The sequence below is a fragment of the Balaenoptera acutorostrata genome, chromosome 10, assembly GCF_949987535.1.
Source record: "Balaenoptera acutorostrata chromosome 10, mBalAcu1.1, whole genome shotgun sequence".
Taxonomy (NCBI): Eukaryota; Metazoa; Chordata; class Mammalia; order Artiodactyla; family Balaenopteridae; genus Balaenoptera; species Balaenoptera acutorostrata.
Window position 1 is genome coordinate 37,659,587 of NC_080073.1, and position 12,558 is coordinate 37,672,144.

The following is a 12,558-nucleotide window of genomic DNA, read 5'->3' on the forward strand; positions in this document are numbered from 1 at the left end:
GTCCTACTGTATAGCACAGAGAATTATATTTAATATCCTGTGATAAACCATAATGGAAAAGAGTATTTGAAAAAAATGTATGTATATGTATATATATATATAAAACTGAATCACTTTGCTGTACAGCAGTAATTAACACAACATTGTAAATCAGCTATACTTCAATTTAAAAAAGTCTTCCACCCATTTTAATTACTACTTGTATTATAATTATCTTTTTACATGTGTCTCCTCACTAAATTGTAAGTTTTTTTTGAAGTCAGGTACTACTCATTTTTATTGGTGTCTCCTTGTGTTTCCTCAGACACTGACTTGCCCAATGCTTGGTACATAGTAAACTGTGTGGGACATAATTTTGTTGAATGAATGTGTTAAGGAAGAAGAGAAAGTGAAAAAAAAAGGCTGGGTTGGGATGCCCATGGTTTTTCTAAGCAGGAAGCCTCTGGAACATGGGGTTCTTTAACATCTAATCTGTGATATCATAGCAGAGAAAAAAAACTTTGTTTATGCAATGATCTGTTTTCTAGGGATAAAGAGAACTATGATCTTTTGAAAGTTTAAACAGGGATAAATGCTTTGTTCATAATTGCTCTTGATAGGTAGGGAACATGTGAAAGTACAGTTTTTTTTTTAGGGAAAGGTTTATTGCTGACTGGTGGAAAGTGGATTTTCATTTGTAGAGGCATTGGAGATTAAGAACTATTAATCACAAGCTACTTGAAGTGCAGCCACAGTGAATTTAAGAATCTTAAGTATTGTGCATTTAACGTGTGTGGATTATGATTGATGTACCTTTGAAAGGAGGAGAGAGTCATAAATGGGGATGATAGTGTTAGTGGTAGATTCATTTAATTGCTCAAAAAAAATAAAATATAAAGTATTTTTTAATACTTTATTTTCGGGAATTCCCTGGCGGTCCAGTGGTTAGGACTCGGTGCTTCCACTGCTGGATCCCGTATTCAATCCCTGGGCAGGGATCCTGCAAGCTGCGTGGTGAGGCCAAAAAAAACCAAAAACCAAAAAACTTTATTTTCAGGATTATTTCATATTAATTATCATATTTGACCCTGAACTTTGTCATTTTGCTATGGTATTCAGCAGTGCAGAGCCTAAATGGAGGGACCCTATCTTCAAGGAGATAACCATCTGGGAGGCAACTAATGGTTCCAAAAAATGCATAGTAGTACAAAATGGTATATAATGAGGTGCTAGATTGGCAGTGTGGTTTGTAAATATTCTAGGGGTTAGGAGAATGGAAAGAATTTGAATGAGTCCGTTTCTTCTATTCATTCAACAAATGTTTGAGGACCTTTTGTGTGTCAGAACTGTAGGAGACACTTCTCTGAACCTCAGCTTCTTCATTTGTCACTAAAGGTATGAGAGCTACATTGTTAAAAGATAGCCATCCTCTGAGCTGCTTGCAAAAGACTATAGGACTTCCCTGGTGGTGCAGTGGTTAAGAATCCGCCTGCAATGCAGGGGACACGGGTTCGATCCCAGGTCTGGGAGGATCCCACATGCTGCAGAGCAACTAAACCCATGCACCACAACTACTGAGCCTGTGCTCTAGGGCCCGTGTGCTGCGACTGCTGAAGCCCGCGCACCTAAAGCCCGTGCTCCACAACAAGAGAGGAGCCACCGCAACGAGAAGCCCGCGCACCACAACAAAGAGTACCCCCCTGCTTGCCGCAGCTAGAGAAAGCCTGCGCGCAGCAACAAAGACCCAACGTGGCCAAAACAAACAAAAAAACAAAACAAAAAAACCCAAAAGACTATAGCCAGGCAGTAGAAAGCTAAGGTTGAAATACTGGGTTTTAACTCCAATTCCAGTGGGCTTTCCAGTGTAGGATGTGGTAAAGGTTCCTTGGAACAAGGACTTGAAAGTTGGTAGAATATACCTTGATTGAAAGCAGAGACAAGGTTTTCTAGGAAAAGTTCAAATGTGACTGAAAAATGTATCTAGGGGCGAATGAACCGGGGCATGTTTTTGTGGCAGTGAGGAAATGGGCCCCACCAAAGTGGAGGGTGAATATAAGGTAGGAATGGAAGATAAAGTTATATGGAGCAAGATCTTAAAAAGATCTTTAAGGTTAGACTGGGACTTTAAGAGACAGTAGGATGAATTCAAAGTATAGTTTATTTTAGATAGGGGCAAAACTCTTACCATCCTTCAAATTGTGGGTCTGTTAGTTCACTGGCTATTTCCTAAATTACCTTCACATCTGTCATCCCTCTCACCCTGCAAACTGGCTTCAGTTTGGATGTTTTGGTGTATTCCATGAAAAGCAAATGAATTTCAGGCTTACCTACTCCTTTACTGACTATTTTTTTAAATGATCTTTTGGCTATTTTCCTAAGAAAAGTGTACAACTCTATAACTTGATTGACTTTTTATTTTTTATGTTGTTTTATTTATTATAATCAAGCCTTTGACTTAATTCTGTGAAAAAGGACTGGCATTGCGCCAAGCTGTATGAGCTTAACCCAGGTTTTGTGGGGTTTTTTTAAAAATTATTGTGATATAATTTATAGTCGACCCACGGTTGCTTGAATCTGTGGATGTGGAGGGCCAACTGTACTATGCCATTTTATACAAAGGACTTGAGCATTAGAGGATTTTAGTATCCCTGGGAGGTCCTGGAACCAATTCCCTGTGGATACTGAGGGATGGATTGTTTACTTATAAAATCATCACCTAGATCAAATTATAGAACTTGAGTACTACCTCCAGAAGGCTCCCTCCTGCCCCATTGCATCAATATCTACCTTAGATTAATTTGTTTTCTATTTGTTATTGATTCCCAGTTACCATAGGAACACCACCTAAATAGCTCTGACTTAAGTTCTGTTTTAAGCAGACTACATATATTAACTTTAACTTCAGGGAAACTCTGTAAGATAGGGACTGTTATCCTCATTTTACAGATTAGGCGCAGAGAGGTTAAATAACTTGACCGAAGTCACAAACAGGGGAAGAGATATGATTTGAACACTGGCCATCTGGCTCCAGAATCCATGTTTTTAACTTCTGCTGTGCTATGTTGCTTAGTTTCCACTGAAGATACTAGTAGATCTTATAATATGTAATTTAAAATACATTTTGTGTGATCATCCTTTGTGGCAAAGAGAGTTTTCAGAGTTTAGGGGGAAAGGTAGAAAAGGTAGAAATTCTTTTGAGGCTTGATGGGGAAAAATATACCAGAGTGGGCAAGAATTTTTGCAGGGAGCTTAACCCTTAAGACTAGAAAGTATGGTTTTGTGGAAATAAAGCATGCAGGAAAATTTGAGTTAGGATAGAGCATCCTAGATACTGGAGAGCATGAAAGCCTTTTATTTGATTGTCATTATAATAGGTTAAAATGTCAGTCCTTAGGGTACTCAGAAAGTGATTTTTCTTATTTCAAAAAAAATGTGTGAATAAAAAAGAACAGTTGATAACATGCAACAACATGGATGACTCAACGTGCTGAGTGAAAGAAGTCAAACATAAAAAGAGTATATGTGGAGCTTCCCTGGTGGTGCAGTGGTTAAGAATCCGCTTGCCAATGCAGGGGACACGGGTTCCATCCCTGTTCCGGGAAGATCCCACATGCCGTGGAGCAACTAAGCCTGTGCGCCACAACTACTGAGCCTGCTCTCTAGAGCCCGCGAGCCACAACTACTGAAGCCCGCATGCCTAGAGCCCGTGCTCCGCAGCAAGAGAAGCCCACGCACCACAACGAAGAGTAGCCCCCGCTCGCTGCAACTAGAGAAAGCCCGCACGCAGCAACGAAGACCCAACGCAGCCAAAAGTAAATAAATAAATAAAATAAATTAAAAAAAAAAAGAGTATATGTGATTTCATTTATATGAAATTGTAGAACAGGCAAAACTAATCTTTAGTGAGAAAAAGTAGGTGAGTGGTTGCTTAGGGCAGGGGTGGGAACCTGGGTGGGTGGAAGAATGTTATAAGCTGAGGTAACAGTACCTAGAAAGGTCCTGAAGCAGTTACGAGTTTGGACTCTGAAGAGCAGGGAAGGCCATGTGACTGTAGCTTAATAAAGGAGGGGTGGAGGAGTACAAGAAGTGGTCATAGATGCAGACAAAAACCAGGTTACTGTAAACCTTGTAGTGCTTGGGTTTAATTTAAGTTGAGGGTAAGTCATTGAAAGTTGGAGGTGTATTGTGTCAGGTCAAGCATGGAAGCAAGAAACAAGGAGACCAGGGAAAAGCCTATTGCAGGTAGTCCAGAAGTTGATAAAGGTGGTCTGGACAAGGGTAGGAATGGTCAAGATTTAAGGAAATGATTGAAGTCAGGAGATATTTTGTAGGTAGAGCTTATAGGAATTATTGCTGTGGGGGATGGGGAGAAAAAGGAAGGTTTTAATGATGACTCCTTGTTTTTGGATTCTGAGGGGATAGTGCTATTTTTTGAGACAGGAGAGTTGGAGAGAAGAATGAATTTGGGAGTGGAAATTGTTTTATGAGATAGTTGTTTAGATCTTTATGTTTGTTAGGAAAATACCCTTTTTCTAATTTTTTGCTTTTATTTTGTACCTTGATTGTTTAATTGACTATTGTAGGTAGTGATACATTTTTTTTGTATGCTTGTCTAGAATTGACCCTGTCTTCTGTTTGTGCTAGGATGTCTGAATTGATTGAAAAAGAAACTGAAGAATATCGTAAGGGGGATCCAGACCCATTTGATGATCGACATCCTGGTGAGACTGTGTTCTCTTAAGCCTGGCTCTAATTTTCTTACAAAAGAAAACTGCTTAATATAAGGAATATTTTTCAATTGAAATAGAATTTATTTGTTAAAATATTGCTCAAGGTGGGGGCAGAGAGGAAAAATAAATTCCTGGAAAAATGGAAATACTTTTAATATTTACCTATTAAATGGAAGATTACTATTACTAGAAGCTAACTTAAAGGAACTGAATTATATAGATATACCTTATTGACTCAGTTGATACAAAGATGTAAAAAGAGAAATATGTTCTCTCTTTCTGACTTTTAAACCAAAAGATGTTATCCTCTGTGCCTTCATTTTTCTAACAACAATAATTATCCTTTTACTAACGGGGAGATGTGGTTGAGAATGCATTCAGTGCCTTGCTTTTAGTTATGAAATTGATGCTTGGAACCTTGAATAATGAATGAATGGATTTCTTGATGTCTACTTTAGTGTTCCAACAGCTAAAATATGCCATCTCATGTTAATGTGGTTTTCTTTTGGGCTAATTTAATTAGAGCCATGACAAACCAGCCTGCTTTGGCATGGAATTTGCTGTAATACAGAACTGTATGGGACTTGAGACTGCTATTTTATGTTCTCTCTAAGGTAGATTACCAGTGGGCAAAGCTTATGTCGTGTGGGCCCACACTGCATATACATTTTCTCTTTGTAAAACCAGGAGTCCTTTTTGGAGAGAAGAGTCTGAGATTTTGTATGTGGAGAGATAGTGAGAATGAGTGGGACTTATAAAAATAAGAACATTGTATATCCACCCAAATGTTCCAGGGTTTATTTCTGTTTCTTAGACTTTTATTCCCAAATGTAAGTAAGCTAAGCATTTCAGATTGAGTGTCCAGTTGTTTATGTGATGTTACCTGCTGCTCTTGTCCTAGACATCCCCACTTGTGACTTTGAGAATGGCTATTGAACTCACATCTTCAGTAAGGCAATCAGAGCATGAAATAGTAGGAAAGTGAAAAGAAATTAAGTTAATTCATGAGATTGTGAAAAGAATTAAAGAGATGATCATGCTTAGTGACATTGCCTTGGAAAGGATAAAATGATAACGAGGAAGAAGGGAGAGAAGAATGCCTTTTTTCAGTAGAAATTTAAAGACAGTTTTTTTCCTTCCTAACTTATGTTAAGTCATATTTGTCATTAGGCATAATTTCTGTTAATAAAAACAAGGGTCACAGTTTCATCTTTTATAAAGAGAGAAAGTTAAGTAATCTGAGGTCCACGTTTGTTTTTATGGTACCATTCTCTAACTTCTGTTTTTGTGAATTACTTTGGGATATTAATTACAGCTTGGTAAAAACTTTATATCAGCAGCTTATATCTTTTCTTCATCCTAAATTGTATCCTTTGACTAAATTTGCCACTCTGAAAGGAAAATTAAATAGATGATATCTGTTTTAAAAGCAAACCAGTAATTTTCCCAACCATTAACTAATTCTTTTACATTTAGGCTGTGTGTTGAGTAAATCCTAGGTTCCTGGCCTCCTTTCTTTCCCCAGGAGCTCAGAAGTTAAGATGACCAGGTTTATTTTATCTCTAGAATTGGTGATTGCTTGGTGGGATTCCCCCTGTCCCCCAAACCTGGAGTGTCATTACAGGTTTGAGGACACATCTCTGCTGCTGTTGGCATTATAGTTGAGAGATTGGACTTGGAGCCTATCTTCTCCAGGCCACTCATCAAAAGAAGCTGTGCTTCCTTCCTTTCTTTGTCTGGGAAGTCATGGGTTTTCATTCTCTTAGGCTCCTTTATGATTCTTTTGTAGACCTTGTATACTTTTAATGATACTGGTCTGGGTCTAGTGCTTATTTATTTAATTCAGCATTGATGTGTAGGCAATATGCTGGGAGAGGGGAAGGTTAGAGAGCAGTGTCTCAAATTTTTTATTGTCATTTTTAATTTTAAAGAATGTTCCTTATGAAATCTGATTCATCAAAAGAATCTTTTCTTTGTTTCTGTTAATTTTTGCTGGCCTTTTAATAGTACTTAAACAACCCAGGTGCCTTTCCAGAGGTCTGAGTTGCTTGACTGGGATGACTTACTCATTCCTTTGTTTGTTCCTCCCCTCTTCTTTTGGTAGGTCGAGCTGATCCAGAGTGTATGCTGGGCCACTTGCTGAGAATACTCTTCAAGAATGATGATTTCATGAATGCAGTAGGTTTGCTTCTTACTTTTCTCCAGAGATTATCATCAGCAGATGCTGTACCTTTATTGTTTTTTTTGTAAATAGTCTGTTTTCTCCTGAGGCCTTGACAAAGTTGGGAATTGAGTGGGTAGCTTTTTAAATTTGGTATTGGTTCAATGAAATAGACTACTCATGGACTTCTTTATTACCAAAGTCCTGGTTGTGGCCAAGGTGTTTTCTCTTTGGTGTGTACTTTCTTCAGTTGAATATTGGTGAGGGTTCCCAAGGCATCTGTGCTCATTCTGGGGTGAGATGATTTTGAGTTTGGGAATATAGGAGTTCTCTTGGGTTCCTGAATAGAAAAATAAGAGTGATATGTACCGTATGATTCTGCACTGACACTATGGGTGTGTGCATCGGGCATGTGGAGGGAGAGAAAGGTGCCTTATTTAACTCCGGTCTGTTGAGGAGTAAATGAGGGTAAGTCTGTTGAGGAGTAAATGAGGGTAAAAAAAAAAAAAGTATGTATTACTCACAGCTCCTGAACATAGTAATTATTCAATAAATTGTGGCTGTTAGTGATTTTGGAGGTGGAATAGCATGATGCTTGAGAGCATGGGCTTTGGGGTCCATGTTTTGGGTTTAAGTGCACTCTTCATTGACATTTTGATCTTTAGGCAACTTAAGCCTCTCCAAGCTTTATTTTCTTGAAGCTTTATTTCCCTAATCTATAAAATAGGGATGATAGTTCTTACCTTAAAATGTTTTTGTAATCCTTGAATGAAATTAAGCATGAAAAGTGCTTAGTGCAGAACCTGGCACATGAGGGCTCAGTAATTATTAGCTATTATTTTTATCTGTATTATATTAATTCCCAATTTTATTTCTTTATCATTGGTGTCTCTTCAGATCACTTCCAGCTGCCTTCTAGACGTTCCCACATGAATATTTCCCACAGGCACCTTGAATTCTGCATGTCTAATTGTTTGCCCCACAGTCTGTTTCTCTTATGCTCTAGCTCAGTAATGGTGTCCTTTCCTAGCCAGCTGGAAGTTATCCTTTATTCCTCTAAGCTTTTTTATTCAGTGAACTTACAGGTCTTATTGTGCCCTCCCCCTTAACCTTCACAAATCCCTCCACTTCTTTCTGCCCTTGTTGCCAGACCTTAGGTTAGCTACCACCATCTCTTGATACTGCAGTAGCCTCTTAATTGGTTTCTCTTCTTATCTTGTCCCAACCCATTCTTTACTTATATCCCGAAAATCTTTATCAAATGCAAAAAATGATCATGGCAGTCTCTTGCTTAAAATCCATTAGTGCTTTCCCATTGCTCTCAAGATAAATTTTAAATTTTTTATTTTGGTTTATAAACCCAATCTCATGGCCTCTGTTCTCTCATTTTCAGTTCCTGACCTTTGGCCCTCCTCTCTTTCCCACTCCTCCTTAGCTATTCCTACTTGTCCTTCATGTTCTCGCTTCTGTAGCATCCTGTACTTAATGATATTTGTTTTTCCAGCTGTCACCTCTTTTGGATTATGAACCCTTTGATGGTGGGACTTTGTCTTATTCACTGTTGTATACCCAGCAATAGAACACAGTGCCACTTAGAGATCCAGTATTTATTTGATGAGTGCCAAAAGGAAAGTTTTATTGATACATTTATATATATAAAATATAAAACTCAAATTTTTTCGTTAACTATTGTCAAGAATCAGGGAGGGGTGAGGGGAGGCTTATCTTGCCCTGTTTTATCCTTCTGAAAAAGTGTATATGAGGATGGGGGGTGTTTTCTTTGTGATACTCCTTGAGCTTTAATTTCTATGGTTGCTGAGTTGTTTTAGGGGGATTTGACTTTAAAGTGGCAGAATAAATTATATGGTATTATCATGGCTCAGCAGGATCATAACTATTTCTAATAATTAGAGGTTTAATTAGTAATGTTAGGTATAGTCTTCTTTAATACCCTTTAGGCAAGCTATGGGAATGTATTAAGGATTTATTAGATGTTATTAATTTGATTGGGTTGAATTTCAGATGAGAAGTACTCCTTTTCTTTACAGCTGGTGAATGCATATGTGATGACAAGCCGAGAGCCCCCTTTAAACACTGCCGCTTGCAGACTCCTACTGGACATCATGCCAGGGCTAGAAACTGCTGTCGTCTTTCAAGAAAAGGTACTTACTAAAAAGAAAAGTCAACATTTTATTTTTTAGTTGAATGCTGATCTGTTTTTCTTTGTTAAAATAATTGTTATAGTTTTTTCTTATTATAGTAGTAATCTATATTATAGAACCTTAAGGAATTAAGACACAATAAAAAAATTTTTAAATAACTATTTTAATGAGTACTTGCTGCTTGGGTGCTGTAGTCTTTTTTAAAATCTTAAGATCATATGTTTTTAGATACGGATTTGTGGATTTAATGATTTATGATCTTATTCAAACTCTTATTCCTTTTTTTTTTTTTTTATTGGAATGTAGGTGCTTTACAACGTTGTGTTAGTGTCTGCTGTATAGCAGAGTGAATCAGTTATACATATATGTATATCCACTCTTTTTTAGATTTCCTTCCCATTTAGGTCACCACAGAGCACTGAGTATAGTTCCCTGTGCTATACAGTAGGTTCTCATTAGTTATCTGTTTTGTATATAGTAGCATATATGTATCATTCCCAATCTCCCAATTCATCCCACCCTCCCTTCCCCCTTGGTAACGATAAGTTTGTTTTCTACATCTGTGACTCTATTTCTGCGTTGCAAATAAGTTCATCTGTACCATTTTTGTAGATTTCACATACAAGCGATATTATACGGTATTTGTCTTTCTCTTTATGACTTCACTCTGTATGACAATCTCTAGGTCCATCCACGTCACTGCAAATGATGTTATTTCGTTCCTTTTTTTTTTTTAAATTAATTTATTTATTTTTGGCTGTGTTGGGTCTTCGTTTCTGTGCGAGGGCTTTCTCTAGTTGCGGCAAGCGGGGGCCACTCTTCATCGTGGTGTGCGGGCCTCTCACTATCGTGGCCTCTCCTGTTGCGGAGCACAAGCTTGAGATGCGCAGGCTCAGTAGTTGTGGCTCACGGGCCTAGTTGCTCCGCAGCATGTGGGATCTTCCCAGACCAGGGCTCGAACCCTTGTCCCCTGCATTAGCAGGCAGATTCTCAACCACTGCGCCACCAGGGAAGCCCTATTTCGTTCCTTTTTATGGCTGAGTAATATTCCATTGCATATATGTATCACATCTTCTTTATCCATTCCTCTGTCAGTGGACATTTAGCTTGCTTCCATGTCTTGGCTATTGTAAATAGTGCTGCAGGGAATGTCGGGGTGCATGTATCTTTTTGAATTATGGTTTTTTTCTGCGTATATGCCCATAGTGGGATTGCTGGGTCACATGGTAGTTCTATTTTTAGTTTTTTTTAAGGAACCTCCATACTGTTCTCCATAGTGGCTGTACCAATTTACATTCCCACCAACAGTGTAGGAGGGTTCCCTTTTCTCCACACCCTCTTCAGCATTTATTGTTTGTAGATTTTTTAATGTTGGTGATTCTGACTGATGTGAGGTTACCTCATTGTAATTTTGATTTGCATTTCTCTAATAATTCAGACTCTTATTCTTAATGATGAGTAGTCTTCCCCGGTGATGAGGACATTCTGTTCTGAGAAAGGCTGTCCTATTCTTGACAGTATTTAATATTCACTCTGAAGGCTGTGCTGTGCTGTTGTTTTATGCTATGTGCTGGGAATATTTTGTCAGCAAGATAGGAGCTTACATTTATATGTTTGGAAGAACAGAGACAAACTGATAATTTCAAGTAAGGATAAGTGCTATGAAGACCAGAAAATGGTAATTTGTTAGCGACTGTATATTTCAATTGTCAAAAATTAGTTGCTGTGTTTTTAGAAGTAATGTCGATATTTTGTCTCTTAGCATTAAGAATTTCAGTGTGAACTGCGTATGCCATATAGCTTTCTTTGCTTTTAAAGACACTAAAAATTTAATCTTCTGAAAAAATCTGGAAGTCTCAGTATAGTTAAATGCATAAGCCGAGCAAAAGATCTGGAAACAGATTTTCTTAACTTTTAAGAAAATTTTATTACAGAATTGTACCACATAATGTATTTTAGAGAATAACATTGTTATTAATGCTATAGTTTGCAGTATTGTGTAGACTAGATTTAAAAATCTCTAATTAGCTACCACTGTGGGAGACCAAAAAAATCTATCTCCTGTCAAAAATGTTTTAATGTGAGTTCTTTTTTTTTTTTATGTGAGTTCGTTTGAAAAGCAGGATGAAAATGAAGCACTTACAGCAGTGTATTTGTTATATGCAAGATTTATAGAAGATTACAGATGATTTTACTGTGCTTTGTAAAAGTTTCCTGGTTGTCATTGTAGGAAAATCATCTCTGATTCTTTATAGTTTTATTGTATGTTTAGAATGAAGTGAATACCCTCTGGATGTTGGAAGCATGAAGGGATATTTTGAATAATAAAGCTCTCTGCAAGAACAGTTTTGTATTTTTATTTTATTTATTTATTTATTTTCAATAAATTTATTTATTTATTTATTTGGCTGCATTGGGTCTTTGTTGCTGCGCGCGGGCTTTCTCTAGTTGAGGCGAGCGGGGGCTACTCTTTGTTGCGGTGAGCGGGCTTCTCATTGTGGTGGCTTCTCTTGTTGTGGAACACGAGCTCTAGGCGAGCGGGCTTCAGTAGTTGTGGCTCATGGGCTCTAGAGCGCAGGCTCAGTAGTTGTGGTGCATGGGCTTAGTTGCTCCTGGACATGTGGGATCTTCCTTGACCAGGGCTTGAAACCATGTCCCCTGCATCGACAGGCAGATTCTTAACCACCGCACCACCAGGGAAGTCCTAGAACAGTTTTGTTTCTTTTTTTTTTTTTAAATATATACACACACACACACTTTTATTACTTTTTTTTTTTTTTAGCTACTTTTTATTTATTTATTTCTTTATTTTTGGCTGTGTTGGGTCTTCGGTTCGTGCGAGGGCTTTCTCCAGTTACGGCAAGTGGGGGCCACTCTTCATCGCAGTGCAGGGACCGCTCTTCATCGCGGTGCGCGGGCCTTTCACTATCGCGGCCCCTCCCGTTGCGGGGCACAGGCTCCAGACGCGCAGGCTCAGTAGTTGTGGCTCACGGGCCCAGCTGCTCCGCGGCATGTGGGATCTTCCCAGACCAGGGCTCGAACCCGTGTCCCCTGCATTAGCAGGCAGATTCTCAACCACTGCGCCACCAGGGAAGCCCCAGTTTTGTTTCTTAATAACTGATTTTTATTAAGTTGAAAGAAGTGAATTATTCAAAGATAATCATAATTGGTTGGAAATAACATTGCCTTGAATCCAATGTCCTAGAGCGTGGATTATAAACCTCTTTAACCTTGTGAGACCTTACCGCTGGATTATATCATGTTCTTTACCTTTCAGAAATATCCTATGCACATATTTTGGTGTGAATCAATGTTTTACTTCTTTAAAAACATTTAATTATAGTGTGTAAATTAATGAGTCAGAAATCATTATTTTTGGGGACTTCCCTGGCGGTCCAGTGGTTAAGACTTCACACTTCCACTGCAGGGGGCACAGGGTCGATCCCTGGTCAGGGGACTTAGATTCTGCATTCTGCGCAGTGCAGCCCCCCCCCCCCCAAAAAAAAAGAAGAAAAAGAAAACAAAA

General features: G+C 38.4%; 1 protein-coding gene across 8 annotated transcripts in view; it reads left to right on the plus strand.

Moving 5' to 3' along the window:
• DCAF1 (DDB1 and CUL4 associated factor 1) overlaps positions 1-12,558 on the plus strand; it is a 92,147-nt gene that overhangs the window by 10,987 nt on the left and 68,602 nt on the right. For 7 of the 8 annotated variants that reach the window (XR_009009624.1, XR_009009625.1, XM_007168649.2 and 4 more), the window contains 3 exons: positions 4,624-4,700; positions 6,814-6,887; positions 8,919-9,032. Coding sequence is in view for 6 of the 8 variants with exons in the window: in XM_007168649.2 (XP_007168711.2) it covers positions 4,624-4,700; positions 6,814-6,887; positions 8,919-9,032 (265 nt within the window). In the remaining 2 variants the exon portion in view is untranslated. Of the gene's footprint in view, positions 1-3,551; positions 3,792-4,623; positions 4,701-6,813; positions 6,888-8,918; positions 9,033-12,558 lie in introns of all 8 variants that reach the window. The other variant, XM_057555795.1, reaches the window with a different exon arrangement.